This window comes from Polistes dominula, unplaced genomic scaffold, assembly GCF_049000335.1.
Source record: "Polistes dominula isolate Pdom_NZ unplaced genomic scaffold, Pdom_raw_medaka contig_33, whole genome shotgun sequence".
Taxonomy (NCBI): domain Eukaryota; kingdom Metazoa; phylum Arthropoda; class Insecta; order Hymenoptera; family Vespidae; genus Polistes; species Polistes dominula.
This window is the reverse complement of record NW_028300998.1, coordinates 1,013,749-1,036,164: the sequence shown is the minus strand read 5'-3', so window position 1 is coordinate 1,036,164 and position 22,416 is coordinate 1,013,749. Positions and strand designations below refer to the sequence as shown.

The window sequence follows — 22,416 nt, the reverse complement described above, 5'->3', positions numbered from 1 at the left end:
TCAATTTTTTTTCACAATTTTTAAAACTGTGGGACGTGTTACGAAACAGACCCTCCATCCCGGCTGAGCCCCCAATTTTGTAGGATTTGGGATTTATTATTCCTAACAGAAATAAATATAACCCAAATCCTACATTAATAAAAAAAATTATACCCAATTTAATTTAACCTCTTAGACACTACGTGCCACTATAGTGGTTTTCGCGAATGCTATCTTTTAAAATATATCACACCTAATTGTATTATTAATTATTCAACTAAATTGTTAAGGTCAAGTATATATGCAATATATTTTAAAGAAAATTTATAATTTAATCGTTAAATATTTCATTGTAATTAACTCGCGTAGAAAACGGCATTGTCTGTTGAACCCTGCCATACAAACAAACAGCTCCGCTCAAAATTTAGCAGTACCTAAAAGGTTCATTTAAAACGTAATCAAATTTCTATGCAACATAAGGGCTATTTAATTATTATTATCAAAGAGTTAAGCAAAAAACAAATAAGCACGCACGTCGGTCAGAGATTATACGAATCACGAAGGAAAATTGTCATTTCTATTTAAAGATCGTACGAGACGATCATTTAAATCAATATCATTCATGATAATGCGTTCTTTAGCAAGTATCGACATTAGGAAGAGGAAATGTTATCACGCATGGACAAACCGCTAGGTATCCTCCTCTTGTAAGGTCCATCTCATAGAAAGATAGGACGAAGTGATCGTGGGGAGTCGGGAAGCGCGAACCGGCCTGTCAGTCGAGCACAATTGACTTCGACCTTTGACGCTTCTACGTTCCGAGGAAGCCACTTGGCGGGGCAGCTTTTGATTCACTGCCTGGCTATAAAGTTAGAAGTCTGACAGTTCATGATACTTCAATGATAATACGTGACCGTCGGGGCTTTCATCCTTCTCGCTCTCTCTCTCTCTCTCTCTCTCTCTTTCTCTATCTTCCTCTCACATTCCATTTCTTCTACCTTCCGAGGGCGGAAGGGAATTCCATGAAAATGATTCTTGGCATAAGGCGCCAGGCTAAAGAACGACATACCGTTTTTAATATTCTCTTTCAAAAAAAAAAAAAAACTCAGACGTGAGATAAAATATTATTCATAATGAGAGATTTCTGATCGGATAAACCAATTTTCCTTGACAAATATCTTCTCTACGCAATAAACAATTTAACGTAAATTTTAATTCGAAAAAATATTAATGAAAAATAACGTTGTATAATTAATTACAGATAATGCATATTTTTCCAAAACGTCACGCTGCTGCTGCTGCTGCTGCTGATTCGTGTTCATTTTTCTCAGTGACAGTTGAAAATAACGGAATAGATTAGTTCAATGGAATCCGTATCAAGACGATAAACGGATTTGTCAGCGGTAAAGTGGATTTTCGAGTGAACACGAAAGCCGCTTCTTGGAGTGGCTCTTACAGAGAGACGGTGCCCTTAAAGGGATTCGATTCGTCTTAGCGTACTTTGAATTATAAGTCGATACGAGTAAGTACTTACGTGCTCGTCGACCGAATAAGTCAACTCTCCGTCGTCGTAAAGAACGAACCATCTTCTTTGCCATCTCTGAAACAGAAATAAAGAAAATAACAACCGAGTGAAAGGTTAATAAAGATTGGCAGGGACGTGTCTATCGTCGTTTAGACTCGTACCGCGAAAACTGCACTCTCACTTTTTTTTTCTCTAGGTAGGTAGGTAGGTAGGTAAGTACGGGCGGGTGGGGGTGGGGGGAGTGGGGGGGGGAGGATCTTCCACGAAATCGTAATTACAGCTCCGAGAGAAAACTATTCTAGGAGAAAGAGCATGAAGGAGGAGAGGTGAGTACGTATAGGGTACTTGTTCGAGTCACAAGTCAAGGAAGAATCTCTATGGTTTACCGACGCGCTAGCTGGATAATTAGCACGAGGTAGCCGTTAATTAGAAACAAAGTTGAAAGAGAAAAGAATGGTTAGAACGATGGCATGAACCATCTCGTGGTGGCAGGTCGTCACGATTTCCCTTTCAATGCCACCTGCGATGATGAGCTTCTTACGAGTCTTTGCTACTCATCTTAAACATATCTCTCTCATGCTTCTTCTTCTTCTTCTTCTCGCATTTTCCAAATTTTATGACCCCTCGTAAAAAAAAAAAAAATAAAAAAATACAGCCACATAGAAAAGCCACCATTAATTTATGACAAGATACAATGAGAGATTCTATCGACGATGAGAGATGCCGAGTCATCGTATTCTTCTAACACAAACTCAGTATAGAATGAAGAAAGACAATAAAATGGACGATTGGATTTGGTTATTTTCTTTCTCCTTATCATTTCATTATCTTCACACACATTCATATAGAAAAAGAGATAACTTCCTAGCGTGGATACAGTTCGACGGTGGTCATCGGAGAGATACGTCGTCGTCGTCGTCGTCGTATGTTGTCGAATAGGCATCTATGTACCGTTGCAAAATCATCTGATGCAAAATAGAAAGAGAGGGTGGTGGGGGGCTAAGGAGGAAGGAAGAGAGAAGAAGAAGAAAGGAGACGTTCGGCCTACACAGAACGGCGGTATCTTTATCTGGTAATTATTCACCAGGCCTCGGTGAACTCGTACGAAGGGGCCCTGGCACGTGCGTGGGAAGATCTTCTCTTCGCTGAAGGAAGAGGAAGAAGAAGAGGAGAAGGAGGAGGAGGAGGAGGAGGAAAAGGACAGTGGAAGAGGAGGAGAAGAAGAAGAAAAAGAAGAAGAAGAAGCATAAGGAAAACGTAAAGGAAGTATAAAAGACGAAGAAACAAGACATCGTTGGCGAACAATGAAAACACTGCGAAAGAAAAAGAGGAAGGAGAATTGAGACACGGTGTGTAGAAGAGAAAGCGCGAAACTTTCGACTCTGTAATCTCTTCTTCGTGTAACGTCTGCTGTAATTCTAACTATACTTACTTTTACAGACCTAGCCCTCGTACACACATCCATCTTTCTCTCTCTCTCTTTCTCTCTTTCGATCGAACCATTCTTTGTGTCGCGTGCCAAAAGATAATAAACCGTAAACCGTTAGGACACTATCGCGGTACCACTTGCCGCCATTTGGAATACGGATGAATCAGACTGTCTTTAATAGTGTTCGAGAAAAAATGGCAGGATGGAGGAAAGGCAAATGCTATTTTCGATAAGCGTTAGAAGACGCGTATTTTTCATGATTAGATCGTATTTCTTTGCAAAGTAAAATACATTCGATGCGTTTCTCGATGCGTTCCTCTATGCGGAACGATAGAAGAGAGGGATGGATCCTTGGTAGATCGGCGAATCGATCGATCGATACATGCGGTGCGCGCTTCGGAACGCTGACCTACCGCACCTTCTTCCGGATATAACGACGATCATTTCACATCGCCCACGGATCAAGAAGTTTGTCTTACATATCAATGGTCATTCAAGACATGCTTCCTGGATGAACAAGATATTTCCCAAATAGCATTGAATAGGTCTATCATTTTAATCCCAATGTTACTTTAATTACTATAATAAACAATTATTGTATATGATAATCTAGAAGGGAGGAGGAGTTTGAAACAAAAGGAAGGAAAAAATAATGAGCGTTGTTTTACGTGAGAAAGATTGAAACGTTTCGTGACAAAATAACGTGGTGTAAAGGAACGTTGTTCCCGAACGTTAAAGCTTCGACTTCCTAGACGTCGATCGGATTATATCTTCTTCGGCTTCCTCTCTTTTGGCTCACGACTCCTCCTCGTCGTCGTCGTCGTCGTCATCGTCTTCTGAATCGACTAAGTGAACAGGCAAAGAGGAAGCGCCATCGTCAGCGTCGTGCGGTTATAGGCCTGGCGTGCTACGAAACAACTACTATCGCCACGCCATGGTCTTCCCCTGCGGTAGGAAATGGGCGAGGTTGCTAAAGCGACCAATCTGACCTCAACGGTAACGTGACCCAATCCGTACCAGTCATGATCCGTTTTCTTCAATCCAGGACCCACAATTTATGGATCTTGTTTCGACAACCAGAATTCCTTGCACCACCCCCCCCCCTCTCCCACCTCCTCTATCTGTACTCCATCATTCGTTTTTCTTGAAAAAAACAAAAAAAAAAAAAAGAACGATTCCCTTTCGAAATTATCGATCGTTCGACAAAAGGAGAAAAAAAAATGTAACCGCTAGAAGAGTTGGGCTCTTTGTAAGGTCTCTCGTACAAATTTGTAATTAAATAAAGAAAAGAGAAATACACAAAAAAATTCTACGTTTTAAGAGAAAATATATACAGAAAGTTGTTTCATTTGACGTCAGACCACGCGTATAAACGTATAAAAGGTAATGCAGCGCGTAAAGTGAAAGTATCTTTGATCTTTAAAAGATATTACGACGGAGCATCGAGAAGAACGGATGAACATTGCGATTTGGACGATAAACGACTAATTGGCGCAAACTCGAATCGGTTCAAATTGAACGGCACCTCGTTGCTAACTAACTAACGCAAACTTGGATGAAGAAGAAGAAGAAGAAAAAGGAGAAGAAGGAGAAGGTTGGTTTTTTTTTTTTTATTCGAAGCGTGAAGCGCGCGCTATGCATTTTTCTATTTGAAATCGTGAGAGAAAAGTAAAGAAATAGAAATAAAGAGATAATGTAGCTAAGTACGTAGCTACAACGAGAGAAATCAGTTTTATTATCGTTCTCTTATTAGACGCTCAACCACTGGCAAGAATCTTCGACCTTATCAACGTCCTCGATGAGAAGAACGTAAAAGAGAAATCTTCCTTTCCGATGAAAGTAGAAATTTCTTTCGATGCGGCCCGCCGATGCGATTCGTCGTTGGAATTTCACGCGTATTCCGTTTTTCATCGATTCGTTTTTCTTTATTACGACAAAAGGACGTAGTAAGAAGAAGGGACGATGATACTTACTACTAACAATAACAAGTAAAAAGATTTCATTGGTGGAAGGATGAATTTTTGAGTGCTCGTTATACGTCCTTCTCGTAGATCGATGTCAAGTGGCGTAATTAACTCTTCCCAAGACGAAGATCATAATTTCAAAGTTTCGCCGTGGACTCCTTAGACTCTGGCAATTAAATTGCTCGTCCAGTCAATAATTAATACAACGAAGCTGCCTTCCTAACGTATAGAGTACTAGGGGTATACACATATATATATATATAGGGGGTGATCATTAAAATAGGTATCTTCCACGAATCCTGCTGCTACTTCGCCAAAGATATTATCTGACCTTAGTTAAAGATTTTCTCCTTAGATTAATAAATTATAATAAAGGACGACATCATGTGGAACAAATATATACATTCTGCCTCATATATCTATAAAATTGGATCTTTAAAAAAGATCATTTCTAAATGAATCCAAACACGCGATTATTCGTGAGCAACGATGCACACTCGTCGCTTGCTTAGCACGTAGATCTTATTTAGAAATTTTGTAAAGTAATTACAAGAGCAATGAACTTAGCAATAAATTCATAGAAAGTGTAGCTTTGTTAATTTCACTTGGCAGATAAGTCTTTCGAAGATACGTTAATAAATAAATGGATATAGTATAGTATAGTATACACTCCGTGGGGTTCTTGGGAGTTAGTTCGTAACACCTCTTTAAAATGTAAATCGAAATTTCGCCGCCAAGGCGACTATCCACCTACGCGCTCTTTCTTGCACGACTATCCTTCTAGTCCAGCTTAATAATTTATCCGTACCCGATACGTCAGATTTACGAGCGCATAAGCAAAGGCTCGATCGCTCCTTCGAGATAAAAATAAGAAAAAGGCGTGTCAATTTGTGACGCGCCATAAACATCGTAGTAGTAGTAGTAGTAGTAATAGTAGTAGTAGTAGTCTCGTTGTAGAAACCGTTACCAACGAGTAATGCGTGATTATCTCTAGGAGAGATAACAGACAACGAGGGGAAAAGTAAAGAGTAAGAGGAAAGAGGGAAGTATGTATAAATCGGGTTTAGGAAAGAGAGAACAAATGAAAAGTAAGACGAATCTACTTTGCGACGACGACTCTTAGCCTCGTCAATCTTTTCTCAGACGATTAAGTGAAATCGCAAAAGTTGAAAGTAGATCCCCGCCAGCAGCTTTTTCGAGGTTCCAAACAGGATTATTATTAAGGGAGACCGGAAAATCGTCCTCCTCTCTTCGTTTTCCAATGCGTTTTCACCTGACGATAAGAAGAAAGCCAATGACGATTCGTCGTCTCTTTCATGCTCGACCAGAAAGAGAAGTAGAAAACCAGGAGAGTTGTGTTGTAGGCTGTATACGTCGAAAGGAGAGAAAAAGTAAAACGGGTTCGTGTTCGGACAAGAGCTAGAAAGGTGATAATTGGCGGCTTACTTTCTCGAGTAAGTAAGCGCTGTGCAAAGTGCTGCGCCTTTTCTGCGGCTCCGTGCTGCGCCATGTTGCAAGAAATAAGTAAGTACCTTTGCGTATCATAATTTGCTGTGACAAACCTTTGTCCAATGGTGTCCAATAAATCCTTGACACAATGCGATGTCTCTTCGTTCGGTGACATCGGTACATTGCTTTTCGCGCCACAAGGACAATGCCAGAGATAACACAACAGATGACAGAAATTAAGAGACTGGGGATGATGATGATGATGATCTTGCGAGTTTCTTGATCTTTTTTTATTCGCAAAATTTGCATTTATTCATCGAATGAGTATTTAACGATAAAAACAAAAAAAGCAATACACTCGAGAGAAAGAGTCCATTTTCGAATGGTTATCTCACGAGCGTGTAAGAACATTTCAAGTGGCCAATGTACCGACGGCTATGCGTGCGTGCACGCATTTATCTTGCTTCCGTTACGACCTTCTTGTCGACAGCTTCCTCGTGTTAACTTGTATTACCTTCCATGCCAATCGTTTCTCCTATGATATCCTTCTCTCTCTCCCTCTCTCTCTCTTTCTCTTAATCTCTCGACCAACCGTGACTACAATACGCAAACACGAAGGAATAGCAATTAAAGGTGAGCTCGAGTAGAAAGTAAAAAAGAGACACTATCAAATTGCTTTTAACGCGAACTGAGAAAAATGATTAGATAATTGATGCGTTATCTCGATGAAATATCTTCATCTAGCATAATAGGAAAATTATTGAACATTCAATTACGAAGGCTCGATCTTGAATCGCTCGTGAGGGAAGAAGAACTTGTTCGATCTTAGTAGCAAACGGATGCACTAGAATTACAAAGCACGAGAAAGCTAATAATCTGAGGTTAAAGGACGTTCTCGATGATCCCGGACGTAAAAGCGCAAAGTGCCGGCTTTAAAGTCGCGCTTACGCAATGAATTATTGCACTACGAGTTAGTATCACGAAGCGCGATGTCGCCTAACGAGATGACCTTTCGACGTGAAAACTTTAATGACTAGCTGATCGCATTGGCACGTTCGCCTTGCTTGGAAGAGAAAGGATAAGGAAGAAGAAGGGGAAGCGAATAACGAGAATAAGGGAGAAAAAAGATATAAAAGGAAGAAGAAGAAGAAGAAAAAAAAAAAAGAAAAAAATATAAACGAGAAGGAAGAGAATCGGTGTTGTAATAACGCGACGCGTAATCTCATTCGAACGCGTTAACGCGTTAGCTACGAAATAACACTCCTTCGAAGTATGCTCTCGTGTTCTTGGTAGGCGATTAATTGACCGGATCGCAGTAGATAGTTGGCAGGACTATACTCGTTTAGCACGCGAATGCAAATCGAGCGTGGTCCAGCAGCAGGTGGAAATTACGATCTTGAAATAAACGGAAAAGCAGCAACAGCAGCCGCAGCAGCAGCAGCAGCAACAGGAATGAGAGAGAGTTTCGAAAGAAACTATGCATTCGACTACGAGACATTCGATCGGCAGCTCCACTAATCTTTCGGCATCGCCTAAGAAAGTATCTTTTTCATTAATATGTAAGATTTAATAATGTAAAACCGGAAAGTTGAAATTCAAGCGACGACTTGCAAGCAACTTGCAATCTATTAGAGAGAGAGAGGGAGAAAGGCAACTAAAGAAGAAGATTACGCAGCGAGGATTCTAGCGTGATGGATGCGAGAAGATCGAAGGTCATTCCACGGGATTGCTCGAAGAAGTGCGATGAATGGTGTCGGTTATCGTAAAGCCCGTTTCGCGTGACTCCACGCATGTATCTATCTAACAATATATAACACATACACAAACACACAACTCGCTAACACCGTACTCGCGTACATCGCGACTCGAAATCGAAGACCTTATATCCGTGTGAGAAACAGTCCCACAGAAATACGAGATCCTCGTCGTAAAACGAATACAACGACTTTGTTATGATCCTACTCTACTCTCATGCGATCTTTCTCGAGAGTAAGCGCAAATCTTTGACTTCTATGATAGAGAATGATCTTCTTCTTAATCTTCTACTTCTGTGATAGAGAAAGATCTCATTGAAACTCTCTTACCGATCTTCCCCAGCTTTCTTTTCTTTTTTTTTTTTTTTTTTTGTATTCTTACGATCGACGAATATTACACAACGCAGATTTTTCTCGTCTCTTAATTTATTATAGTAATTAAATGATTTTCCAATCAAAATTTCTACGCTAATCGAATCGTTTACAGATAAATCGATTAATTTTGCGATCAAAGTCCCAAAGATTTTCTCATAGTTGTAAAACGCGCAAAAGATTGCAACATTAATACTATATTTTTGTTTGATGTTTCGAAACGAAGTAAGTAACGAGAGGAATGGTGAGAAAGAAAGGTGTAGCTAAGAGGAAGAGATCGAAGCTACTTTAATCTCGGAGATTTTCGCAAACGGCTACCTGACATTTCTTAGCATCAAATGCGAATACGAAGAAGCGTCAGCGCAGAGGAGGCCTTACCTTAGGATCGCGGAATCGAAACACGTCGCACCTTTCACCGAATGGAGCCGCAACGTCTTCTACGTGAGCTTCTCGCAAAAGGTTACATTTACATGTGCCGACGAGCTCGTCGTCGACGTGTCATTGTCTTCGAGGTTACTACCATTGGCACGTGCGCGCTTTGCGAACGACGAACGATAAAGAAAGAGAAAACACGTTCAGAGAGAAAGAACCCTTTTGCAAAACTGAGCTGCCCAATACAAGAGATCGTTGTTGACGAATCATTCGTTGACCTAGAACGTTGCGCTACATTTGTAATCTTTGAAATATCGAATAATTGTTTCAACTAACAACAATTGAAATCAAATAAATTCGATTAATAATAACCGAGCTCTCACGATCCGAAAAGAAGACAAATAGTTAGATGGATCTGAAGAAATGGAGCAAGACGAAAAAGGATAATAAACTTGTTGAAGTTTGTGTCTCGTAGAATCGTGGTGGCGAATAGTTGACGTAGTAACATGCAAGAAGTCGTCAGGATCGTTCGATCGTACTTCCTTCTCCTCCTCCTCCTCCTTCTCCTCTTCCTTCTCCTCCTTCTTCTTCTTCTTCATCTTCCTTCAACAAGAAAGACGGAAATGTCCCCGAGCTGGAACGCCCTGTAAGGACGATCGAGAAAAAGGAGAGAGGACAGAAAGCGAGACGTTATATATATCTTTCTCTTTCTACGTAGTACCATAAAATCCTAAGAGAAAAAAAAAATATTGACGACGCAAGCAAAACCATATTGAAGCTTGCTCGTCATCGACGATCATATTTGTTAGGAAATAAATAATCCCTATATGAAAAAGAGAAGAAAATAAAAGACAGCTCGAAGATTTAAAAGACACGAATGAGAAAATTCATACGGAAGGGTTTGTAGATCTTTTTTTTTTCTTTATTTTTTTCAAAAGAGGGAAAAGAAAGGGAAAAGGAAAAATGCAGGGAGAGGGAGTGGAAAGTGGCCAGAAGCTAAGGCAACGTGGCCGCCGCCGAACATGCAAGCAAGGCAGTCGCTCTCGCGCGCTCGCTCGTCTTGGTTCGTCGACCTCGCGAGGAATGCAAGGCATAACCTACCGTAACACCACTACTACCATGCCATCACTACTACCACATCACCATTACCATCGAGAGTCGCATTCGCGCGCGTTCTCCCGCGAGAGATCGAGCGAGAGAGAGAACGAGAGAAAGAGAAAGAGAGAGAGAGAGAGAAGTTCTCGTGCTACCGCAGAACCACCTGCGTAGGAGCCAAGAAACCCCCTTGAAATCGTCCTCCGAGAGTGTCCTTCTCTCCCTCTCCTTACTCTTCCTCCACCTTATCCTCGTCCTCGTCTTCGTCCTCCTCCTCCTCCTCCTTCTTTACTGGTGACTCACTCGCTTGGTTTCGCACGTGCGACGTTCACCGTGTATCGCTTTTAATAGTAGTAGATACGCAAGGATTAACAACCCTTTTCTCACCTCTAACTTCAAAGTTAAACATTTCAAGCGAATTTAATATAAAAGTAACAGAATAGCGCATACTATATAGTATAGTATATGGTATCTCAGCGCGAAGGTTAATCGGTCATTAATCGTTAAGACGATTTCATGGCGTCTGACACGTATTTATCCTAACGGGAGAATCGCTAATAGTATGTACTAGCTTAGCTCGTTGCATCGGCACCGGTAATCGCAAGCCGCCACGGACAGGTACAGTTATGCATATAATACCAACCGACCGACCGACCAACCGACCGACCGTATGCGAGCGAGGATCACGGCCGTGTGTCCGGCGGATACGCATTTTCAAACATCCTACAATCTTTCTATTCACGATTGTTTCTACTTTATTCCTTTGACCCTTGCATCAAATGCAAAATCTCTTTCATCGAAAAATCCTGAACAATTTGACTGGAGAATAAATAGATGATAGTTAGATAAAATAATACATCAGAGATAATAAGATAGACGCAGGTTGTTATAAACGATTGTACGCGGAAGTCGACGAAACAGACGGCGTGGCCTTTGATGTCTCTTCGTGAAGAAGCATTAATGAAGATTCGCTTTCACCGATATCGTCATTGCGAGCTACTCGAGAACGTTGGTTGGTTTCTTCCTCAACAATATTCTTAACTTTGAACGGATCGGAGAAACCATCCAGAAAGAAAAGAGAGAGAGAGAGAGAAACCTTTCCAAGTTGTTCTTTCTTACCTTTCTAAAGCAAACATTAACGTTCGACGAGTATCTCTCAATTTCGTTCAACAAGGTAGAAAATAAAAGTAGGAGGAACGAACACGATCCGTTTAAAAAAAAAAAAAAAAAAAAAAAAAAAAGGCCCGAATTAAAGCTGAATCATTTTATTGATTATTTCATTGCACTCGCTTTGAAAATTCAACAGAGTGTATAATAGTTGCCGTGCATAACGTTTTAACGATCTTTTTCAAAGATTCTCATCAAACGACAAGGAATATAATCACCAATCGAATGTCTTGACATTTTTAATGATCAACTCGACAACGAAGTGTCCACACCGTGATAGGGATGTTCACCGTTATTTCTCATCTAAATGAATATCAATCGTAACGTAGAATTGAATCGTCGCGATTGATCGAACTTTTTCTTCGATCGGACCTTCGAGTGGCACCGACGTGACCTCGACCGACTTTAAGTCTGTCGCATATATTAATTAAAACGTATAGCAAATGTGCTATGCCAGCGTGTCGATAAATTATCATTTTCCATAAGCCCGACGCCGCGGCCTGCTTTTTATTATACGCATGCACGAAACACCTGCCAATTCTTGGCCAATGAGAGATATCGAAAGAGGGGGGGGATCGGGGGAGGAGGGGAGAGAGAAAAGAACGTATAACTCGTTTGACGTACCAATTCTTTCACGAGACTTACTCGAAACGATTGCCCAATGTACGTAAAAGAAGAAGAAAAAGGAGAAGCAGAAGGAGGAGGAGGAGAAAGAAGAAAGCGCCAGGAAGGTGGTGGCTTTTACTCGATCGTTTCGAAACGATTTTATACGGATCAGTAGATTCGCGAAGTAGTACGAAAAAAAGAAAGAGAGAGAAATAAAGGAACCATCCATCTTTAATAATTACATGAGAAATAAATGTTACGATAAAATCCATGTTACGATAATTATTTGCTCTTGGGCAATACAGAAAATTGAGGAAACATGTTTTCATGCAATAAAGAATTGGAAAAAATTGATCTATAATAATAAAATAAAATGGCTGATAGAATATTTCACTTTTTGAAGTGAAAACTTCTTTAGAATGGGTGTAATTTGAAAAAATGTAACGCAGCGGTAGGCGGCGATGTAACAGAGCAGCGGGCGTCTGTGAAACGGCCAAGATACTAAATAAAAAAAAAAATAAAAAAAGACAAACATTTAGGATTGAGCCTGCAAAAGAATGAGACAAAATATAGCCATACAGTTTTTCCTATTATCGCAGAGAAGTGTTTAATAACCATACATATTTTAGTTATCATAAGCAACTCATCTCATTTCTTCAAATTGAGAACTTGTTTACTGTTTAATATGTTCTGTATTATATTTTAATAAAACATAAAAGTAATTTTTGAATGTGGTAACAATATTATTATAATAATAATAATAATATTATAACAAATAAACCCTACAATTATCCTACACCAAAGATATTCTACATTCGTCTCATTCTTTCGAAACTTCGTTTTTGTGAAGGTTTCATTTCTAACACGTGTGATCTGCACACACGTTGTTTTATTTTTTTTTTTTTTTGATTATTTTCGTCTCATGATGGAAAAACACCTGACACGAGTGGACGAGCGGGCCGCCGTCAAAGATGCCGAAAGTGAATTTTAAAATCGAGGTCTCGTGTTTGCGTCCTACCAGACGATGACCTTAATATGCGTCTAACTACTTGCTCTCTTTCTTTCCTTCTACCTCTTGCCCCTCTTACTCTCACTCTCTGTTTATCTCTCTCTCTCTCTCTCTCTCTCTCTTTCTTTCTCTCTCCTTATTTATCTCTTCCTTCTTCTTCTTCTTCTTCTTCTTCTTCTTCTTCTTCTTCTTCTCTCTCTTTCTCTCTTTAGCATCGCTTCGCAGAGCTCCTTTTATTCCAAGTGGGCATACACCATGTAGTAGCGGCTTTCCTTACGACTCAGAAACATTGTTTTTTTTCACGTTCTCACGACGGTTCGTTCACACGGATTATTTCGCGGCGAGTCAAGAGCCGAGTTGTTACACTACTGCGTTTATAAGAGAGAGAGAGAGAGAAAGAGAAAGAGATATATCAGAGGCCGCCTACTACTTGTGGCGCTTCATTTTTATTTTTGACACAGGTGTCGTCGAGCGTTCTTCGAAATCGATTGATATCTTTTTTTTTTGTTTTTTTTTTCTTCTTTTCGCAAATCTCTTATTCTATTTCACGTATATCAATGTAAAGATAACGGTGATATTTTGTGGTTGACGATATGAAAGATTGTTTAAAAAAAAAAAAAATTATTGAATTACCTAAAACATTGTGCGATTTAAAATATATAAAGTAAGTAGGTAAAGAAAAGGAACAAGAAAAAGAAGAAAAAAAAAGAAATATCGATTAAATTTCAGTTGAAATTTGTTCTTCGTAAAAATACGATTAATAAGACGCAAAACAATTTGCGAAATGTAAACCGGGTTGACCGTTACATGTTTCACAAGAAATAAGACAAAACCGAGACACGGAATATATACGTTAGCTACGTACTACTGTTCTTTATTATCTTTCGGTGTGTTGTATGGTTTAGTTATTTTGAAAAAAAAACAAAACAAAACAAAACAAATCTCTTATAAAAAGTTATCAATCATTTTCTCGTAGCTTAGCGTAAATTCAGTAACCCGATTATCGGTTAAAGTAAAACGAAAAAAAAAAAAAACATGACGAAGCCAAGGAAACGAATAAAATCCTACCTAATAGGGTTCGGGAAACGTTAGAGATGCTTTTCACTTTTCACACACATACACACACACACAGAGAGAGAGAGAGAGAGAGAGAGAGAGAGAGATCATTGACCGAATAATACTTTCAAATAATACTAAATCTAATATTTCGCGTTACTAGAAATAATAAATAAATAAAACAACAACAACAAATCATTTCAATTACCCATCCGCAGATATGGGGTATAGAGATAATAGAAAGCGAAACTAAACGAAACTGAGGTCGACGTGCATGAACTTTATCCATTAAGGAAACTTTGCACGATGGATGGATGTACTCCGGAAGTAAGTAAGAAAACAGACTTCTTCAGTGCAATATGAAAGCGATCCTTTTGTCGGATCCTTTCATCGGAGAAAAAAAGATATAAATATCAAACTACGATCTAACTAAACTTAAAGAGTTGCCAACTGCAAGTTGGCAACTCTTGCGTGTCTCTTTGAAAGAAAAGTTAAATAGCAATGACTCTCGTTTGCTACTTGTGTCAAATAAAAGTTGGAAGAGAGGCTACCGTCTGTCGTGAAAGAGTACCTACTTTTGTGCGAGATACAAAAAAAATGTAAAGGGGGAAAAAATATGAGCATATGCAAGAGGAAAGAGTGGAGGGGGTGGGGGGTAGAGAAAGAGAGAGAGAGAGAGAGAGAGAAAAGAAAGTCGCTATATTGGCGCACGCGCGCGAGCGCGCCAAGGGGGCCACCGCCTTAAGGTTGTTGCTGTTGCTGTTGCTGTTGCTGTTGCTGTTGCTGTTGCTGTTGCTGTTGCTGTTGCTGTTGCTGTTGCTGTTGCTGTTGCTGCTGTTGGTGGTGATGTTGGCTTTGAAAGAGGCGGCACAAAGAAAGGAGAAAGAAAAGAGCCAGAGTGCGTACGCGCGGGACATAACTCGCAAATAATGCGCCATTTTATACGGCACCGTGCACTCGTCGCGGTACGAGCCGTAAGCAAATGCATTTTGCAAAGCCTGCAACGACCAACTTCCAGAAGAGGAAGTGGAAGAAGAAGAAGAAGAAGAAGAAGTGGAAGAAAAAGAAAAGATGGCTTAAGCCAAGCTCTCCTACATGTATGGCAAGAGAGAAGCGCGTTTGCGAAGCGACGACGAGCCGTCATTACGCTGGAAACACGCTCGTTAAGCTTCGCCACCACAGCAAAAATAGAACTTTCTTCCATTGCAAACTACCAGAGAGGAAGAGAGAGAGAGAGAGAGAGAGAAAAGAAGTATTTACCAACAGAATGGAGAATGCGTGTGTGCTTGTAAATAAATAACAAATCATACGTCATACATGCGCGTGACTTTTAATTTTTTCTCCCTCCCCCCTGACCTTTATTTTTTTGCTGCTCTTTCGATCGATTCGAAATAAAATGCAAACACTAATCCACATCAATTTGATTGTTCACGATAAGAGAATATTTTGTAGCACAAGGCAACATTAAAAGCATGAATTAACGAGATCCACTTGATTAAGGAGCCCCGATACCACCGAGCATTAACGGCCATTACGACGACGACGACGACGACGAGTTCGTCGGTCGAAGCTTCAAAGGCCTTTAAAGCCTTAAGGCGACTTCTAATTATTCACTTTCTCCAACGAACTCTCGCGACGGAATGCTTGAGATTTGAAATTTTCTTATCCGTTAGGCATTCTCTTTTCTTTTTCTCTTTCTCTCGTTCTCTCTTTCTTTCGTTCACTCTTTCTGTGTGCTCGATTGAATAACAAATATAATCGAATCAAAAAAAAAAAGAAAAAAAAGAAGACACGTATCTAATCATTCCTTTGACGGATTAAGTAAAACGTCAAGAGATCTTCCACCATTTTATATATCGATAATGTAAAAGAGATTAAAAAAAAAAAGAAAAAAATAGAAAATACATATGCGGCAGCCACGATTATCCTCACTTTCACGATAATGAGAAAATTGCGAAACTCGGGGGGGAGGCAGGGGGTCGGGGGTAGGGATCGATTTTACAACACGATCTTCTCGATCATGGACCAACGATAACTCCTCGTGGCATCGATACGAGTTAACGATCGGAAGCGGCCTATAGATGTTTACCTATTATTCTATCAGAATTGGAGTGAATAGTTCTAAACGATAATAGATAAATGAAATAACGAACCTTTGTCCGATTCAGAGGATTCGAAAAGTCCCAGTCAGGTGCGACGAACAGATATCCACATTTTGAAATCTTTCTTGTAGCCTGCAACAAAAAGAAGATAATTAATTAAAAATCACGTTTGATTCAATTTTTTGATTGATGACATTTCAAATATATATAATGCTCTATAAAAATGCTGTCTTACGTTTTAGCGATTAAATTAAGCGCTCAAAAGATATTCATCATGAAACTTTCATGTGTGTACTGATTTTCAAAGTTTTTTGATTAGATATTCGAAAAAATTTCCATTAATTAATTAATTCACAATAATTGATTTTTTTGACCCACCCTAATATACATATATATATTTCTTTATTAGAGAAGAGTACGAAATAAAAAGAAATAAAATGATTCGCTGATGGGATTCAGGTACATTCGCCCAACTTTCGCTCGTTACGAAAGAGAGAGAGAGAGATAAGAGGAGATAGAGAAGTGAGGAGGAGAAGAATCGAGAAGAAGAGTTGATGCTGTCTCTCTCGTCCGTCGTTTCAAGTTTTTCTCGTGTCGAAGAACATGACGGAATAAAGTAATGAAATTAAATACGTAGGGCCGATGATCATTTCGTTCGTGCGAACATTGTTCAATCTGGTCTGGTCATGTCACCTCTTCATGGATCCACTTACGACGCACACCCACCACGTGTAAAACTGAACTCGTGTGAACGTACCTTCCTTCCTTCCAAACGAGTTTCTACTGTTGTTGTTGTTCATATGTACTATGTGTATATGTTACCAAAGGACAAAATTGTAAGATGGAAATTGAGCCGAGTTGAGTTTCATTTTAAACTCTCAGAAATATATCTATGAAAAGTAATGGCAAACTAGTTTCTATGTCAATGCTTAGCTCACACGCACGCGCATGTACGCACGCAGAGAGATACGCATGACTGAGGGAAAACGTTTGTCCTAATCGAGACGACCCATATAAAAGGAAAGTACGTGTGCAAAACTCTTGTCAACAGGTTTGTTTGCAAAATGACTCGTTCGACAAACGAGCAGAAGAAGGAGCGAGCGTGCTCTGATTTGAGGAAGAGAGTTCGTCGTGCAATTTCTTCTTCATCGTGAATCTCGAAAATCGTTTTTCACGGTTCACTTATTGCGTTAATCGTGTTCGATCAAAGAATAGAAAGAAAAGAAAAAAAGAATGGAGAAGAAGGAATGGAAGAAGAAAGTAGAAAACTAAATAGACAAAAGTGACATTATTGGAAAGTCTCAATCGATATCTTTAAATCCGCATTGCATTCCCGCGATATTATGGAAAATGTTATCCATTTCAAATGACCAATCGATGTATGCTACGTATACATTTAGTTTGTAGCATCGTTAGACTAGGGTACGCTCTGTTTAACAGCTTTCCATCCGGTTTCCGATGATTTCCTGTCATTCCTCCACGCTAACAATTAACTTCCGCTGTGGTTAAAGCGAGTTGCGCACGTATGCGCAAACCTCTATCTCTATAAACAAGTACTCTACATATTCATCACACGAAATTCTCTGACAGAAATTCATTTCTTACAGATCTAAACAAAATATTGTTAGGATTCGTGAAAAAAAAACGTGGACCGGGGGATTCGAACCACGGATCTTTCGCTTTCCGGACGAGACTGCTCTTTAACCAATTGAGCTATCTAGGGCCCACCGACCACAATCCTTCTCACGAATGCCCGATAAGTTTGGCATGAAGGCCCTCGTCCCATTGCAAAAAAAAAGTGATTCTCGTGATTATCCTTGACACATTTAGAGAATAGTCCTTGCCAATCTCCTTAAGCTTCAAACTGCGACCCAGATTGGCCGGATAGTCGTTTATAATTTCTAATAAGGCTGATAAGGCGTTCTCTCGTTATTTCGTAGGTGTACACGCACGTGTACGTGTACGTGTACGTGCACGTGCAAAAAGTTACAACGAAGAGAAAAACGAGGAGTGAGTTGGCGTTTATTAAAGCAATTAAAGGTCTACCTCGTCGACGAATCAACTCGTTAGCCAATCAGAACACGTCGACGTGGGCGATGCCCGACCAATGGACGAATACCGTTAAACGTGTTAATTCCTTTTTCATGCACATACTTTAAATTGCTATTACGTATTCCATAATAGGGTATAAACTTTACCAAAAGTATGCTAGAGCTGTCCGAACTTGTCCATAAGTGATGAAAGAACATCTTGTATATATCGTTAAAACAATAATCCAACGGAACGGGGGATGATTTAATTATAAATTAAGCCCAAAATATTACTCAAAGATTTTACATGTTAGCCAAATGACCTATTTACGAGGTAACAAGTCTATAAAGTTGCTTAGGTAGATACCAAGGGATCTTACTCGCGCGTCCCTCTTGAAATCATCCCACGCGTCTCGTCCTCTGCATATCCCCACATCCGGTATACGTACTCAAAGTCCCTGCAACTCTTACTGAAAACCTGTCTCTCACCTGGAGTTAACGACATTTTATCGTGCCGTGAAATCAGTCAACGCGAGTGGATTAACGTTTCGATAGAAAAACATACCCAAGCTCCTGCCTACCTTTTGCATGTCTTCTCAAATCTCGGCATACTTAGCCTTGCCACTCTCTTGCTTATTACAACTGGATATACACCTGCTGTATTTCGATTTAATCATATAATTATAGCGAGCTTGCGATACGATTTATTAAATACTATAATTGTACTTTTCTCGCGATCGTTTGCTCTCGATCCAATAAAAAGAGACAGAGGAATAAAACAGAGAATGAGAGAGAGAGAGAGATAAATATGTGGGACACGTTAATAAGTCTCGTTACGTTGATAATATCGCCTTGACCCAATAACAAGAGTCTAGCGATCTCTTGCTGCTAACGCGAATATTATTATAATGGAAGAAGCTAAGAAGATGATGAGATAAAGAGACTCACAACGAGATAATATGGGAAAAAAAAAAAAAAAAAAAAAAAAAAGAAAGAGGTTAGATAAGACCAATTTATCGATGAATTTTTCTCAATTCGCAAACGCTCGGCGGCAAATGCTCGTTCGGGGATGCACATAAATTATCGCTTTGCGAGTCACAGTTATGTCAGAAGCAAACTACTCCGCTCCCTTCTCTCTCTCTCTCTCTCTCTCTCTCTCTCTCTCTCTCCCCAAGCCCTCGCATGTTGTCCTCTTCTTCCTCCTCCGTTACGTTATGCCGATTATTACCTCTCGTGCGTTTCGCAATAGCGATGCAGCTGTACACACAAACGCGTATAAACATAAGAGGAGCCACGACTGACTCTCTATAGGTAGATATTCCAAAAGAATTACTCAAGAGAAGAGATCGTTGGAGGTCGTAGACGTGGGATCGAACAAGTTGTTTTGCTGTCGCTTTAGAGAAACGAAGAGAAACAGAAAGAGAGAAAGAGACAGAGAGAGAGAGAGAGATTATTTCCAAGTGTACGTAGCGTACCAAATCAGCCGAAGACATTTGTCGGCCATTTTTCTTGCCACGCAAATCGCTAACAAGCCTCCGCGGACTTCGAGTGAAAGAGAAAGAGTGAGAGAGAGAGAGAGAGAGAGAGAGAGAGAATCGTGTGCTTACGGAGAATAAAAATAAGATGGGAACGGAACGCCTTGCATGCTGCGAGCACCTACGGATTACAAAACTATCCTCTCTATCTCTCTAACGTTTAAATTCCCTTGGAAATCGATGCTCGTTATCGCACCTATTGCGCTTGAACGTTTTCTATTCCCCACCTTCCACCCTTTGCGTTCACTTACAATAGTTACTTACGCGTTCTGCGTTCTTACGCGAACGCTCCGGAAAAACGCTACATTGTCATATTATTTTTTTTTTTTTATTATCTTATCCTTCAAAAAATATAAACAAAAAAACAGATGTGTGCAGATTACACACGGTAGAAGTGAAACCTTCAAAGAAAACCAAGCTTCGAAAGTAATTGAATTGTCATACAGTGCCGTCTATTGAAACAACCTTACAGAACCTAGATAACCTAACTCTAAATAAAAAAATCTTTAAATTAGTAATAAAAAAATACATAAAAAAAAAATAGATAAAAATAAGTTGAGTAGTTTCGGAATTATTAGTGGACAAACATATTGTGACACTGAATTTTAATATATAGAATTAAATTATATATTGAATTGTATTAATTAATTAATTAATTATTTTTGTTTCATCGGTTTCACGTACTTACTTCCGTTTCACAATTTTCTAAATCACCCCCTGATTTTAAAGAAATTTTCACTTAAAAAAAAAATAAGATAATAACATACCAACGAAAACAGCCATTTCATTTATCGTTCACGCGTCGTATTCGTGGAAAACATTACGACGCGACCACGTTTACCACCAGCTACTTCAATGCGTTTTTTCTTTTTATTTTTTTTTTCATTTTAAGGTCAAACGTTTTCTCTCTCTCTCTCTCTCTCTCTCTCGCACGCGCCTCTGAATCAGCACATTTTCTTATTTTATTTACCTCCTCTGTTAAATATCCGTGTTGCAAGAATTCTTCTTCCACGAATCGTAAACCCATAGTAAACGCGTTACGTTCGCGTAAGTCGCGTGTTATCATTTCCGCTGTTAGAGAAGAACTGAACTAAAAACATCGGTATGATGATCTCCAACGTACATAAATATTTTTTCGATTTGACTGTACATTCTCAAGGACGCACCATTGATTATACTATTAACTATTTGCGAATTGGACAAAAAGCAAATGATGTAATCAAATACGATCGAAATGAATCGTATGTATTTTATATATATGTGTGTGTATGTGTGTATCTACGTGTGAATGTAAATACAGAGATAAATAAATATGTTATAGGTAGGAAAATAAGTCGGTAAATATAGGTGATCATGCGCTAGCAGATAAAACTACGTTGTGATGCGCACTTGTCGAGAATGATTGGCTTCCTCCACGCTTCGTGCTTGCCCAGAGCAATAACAGGTAAATAATACTTACTTATATATATATATATATATATATATATATATATATATATATATATATATATATATAATATAGAAGAGAGAAAAAGAGCGAATCACGTTTCGAGTCGTTCTGTGTTTCTCTTGTCCCCTCTTTCCCTCTTCTCGCTCCGCCATACTTGCCAAATTGCAATATCATTATCAATTCGTGAAATGGTCTGTCTACCTTTGAGAAAGTAAACAACAGAGTTACCACCGTGTAAGCTCGAAAATCGAAAGTTTGCAAAAGAGAAAGAGAGAGAAAGAGAGAAAAGGTTTCTCTTAGACTTTTGTAAAACGAATTGCGAATAACAATGATCTTGTGATGACGAGGAGGTAAGAGTATGGTGAAAAGAATTGACATTGAATGGCATCTCTTCGTACATGACTTTCTTCGACACTATCTACCGACAAAGCCTAAGTTTTCGATTTCACGGTCGAGCGTGAATAGAAATTCCGATTCGTATTCGTGGTGCGCACGGTTTCCTCTCGTTCTCGAGGATTGCGCACAACTCGAACTTCTCTCCATAGAATCGCATTCGAAAGTTAAAGTTAAAGTGAACGAGTGAACGCGCGCTTTAATTTGAATCGTGACTCGACCGTAAATGAAAATGCGTCTTCTCGTAACGATTACGCGCCACATTGAAATATATTTCGGCGAGAGTATTCTTCTCATCAAAATTCGACAATCCTTAACACATCACTTTGCGTATCATTCGCGAAAGTATTCAAATTGACTTATTATGCGGAAGTAAGCAAAGTTTATAATACGTTCGACCCACTTTTCATTTATTTATCTTCTTTTTTTATTTTGTTCTCTCTCTCTCTCTGTCTCTCTCTCTTTTTCTTTTTCTTATATTATTTCAAATTGACGACTAAGGTATGCATTTACCGATATTACAACCGAAACCGTTATTACGAAGTCGATATGCCCAACGTTTCTTCTATCGTTTTTCATCTCTTTTGCAAGATCGTAGATCGAAGACCGTTATTTTCTACCGCGCACACCACGCTTTTCCGTCCTATTTGCAATACAGTTATACAGTTTGTTCGCAAACCTTCTCAACTATGATCCAAATGACTAATTATTACGTATACAGTTCACGCATCATTTTAATTACACGCAATCATTGCAATCTAATAATTACATTTTACGTGACGCACACAAACGATGTACTTCCACGAAATATCACATTACGATTCGAAAATATAAAGTCACGAGGAATATTCCTCCGTACGTACGTTGACCAACCACACCACACTCGTTCGTTACTTCATCGGCCATTAGTCTAATCTATTGGTACAAGAGATAAAGAAATGGATAAAGAAAACAATGAAAATAACAAAGCGGTAAAGCGTATGGTGTATAGGCGTGTTTCGAAGTAGATACCGTTAGCTACGTAAATAAATGCAACACATTTTATCTGTACGAGACTAAATTCGTTAGAGCGACTTGTACGAGTACGGACTATTTAAGAATGTAACACGATATATTCGAATTCTTTAGA

General features: G+C 39.3%; 1 protein-coding gene across 1 annotated transcript in view; it reads right to left on the bottom strand.

Moving 5' to 3' along the window:
- osp (myosin phosphatase Rho interacting protein outspread) overlaps positions 1-22,416 on the bottom strand; it is a 69,478-nt gene that overhangs the window by 29,529 nt on the left and 17,533 nt on the right. The window contains 2 exon segments of the mRNA XM_015317370.2: positions 1,514-1,579; positions 15,931-16,011. Of these exon segments, the coding sequence (XP_015172856.2) occupies positions 1,514-1,579; positions 15,931-16,011 (147 nt within the window).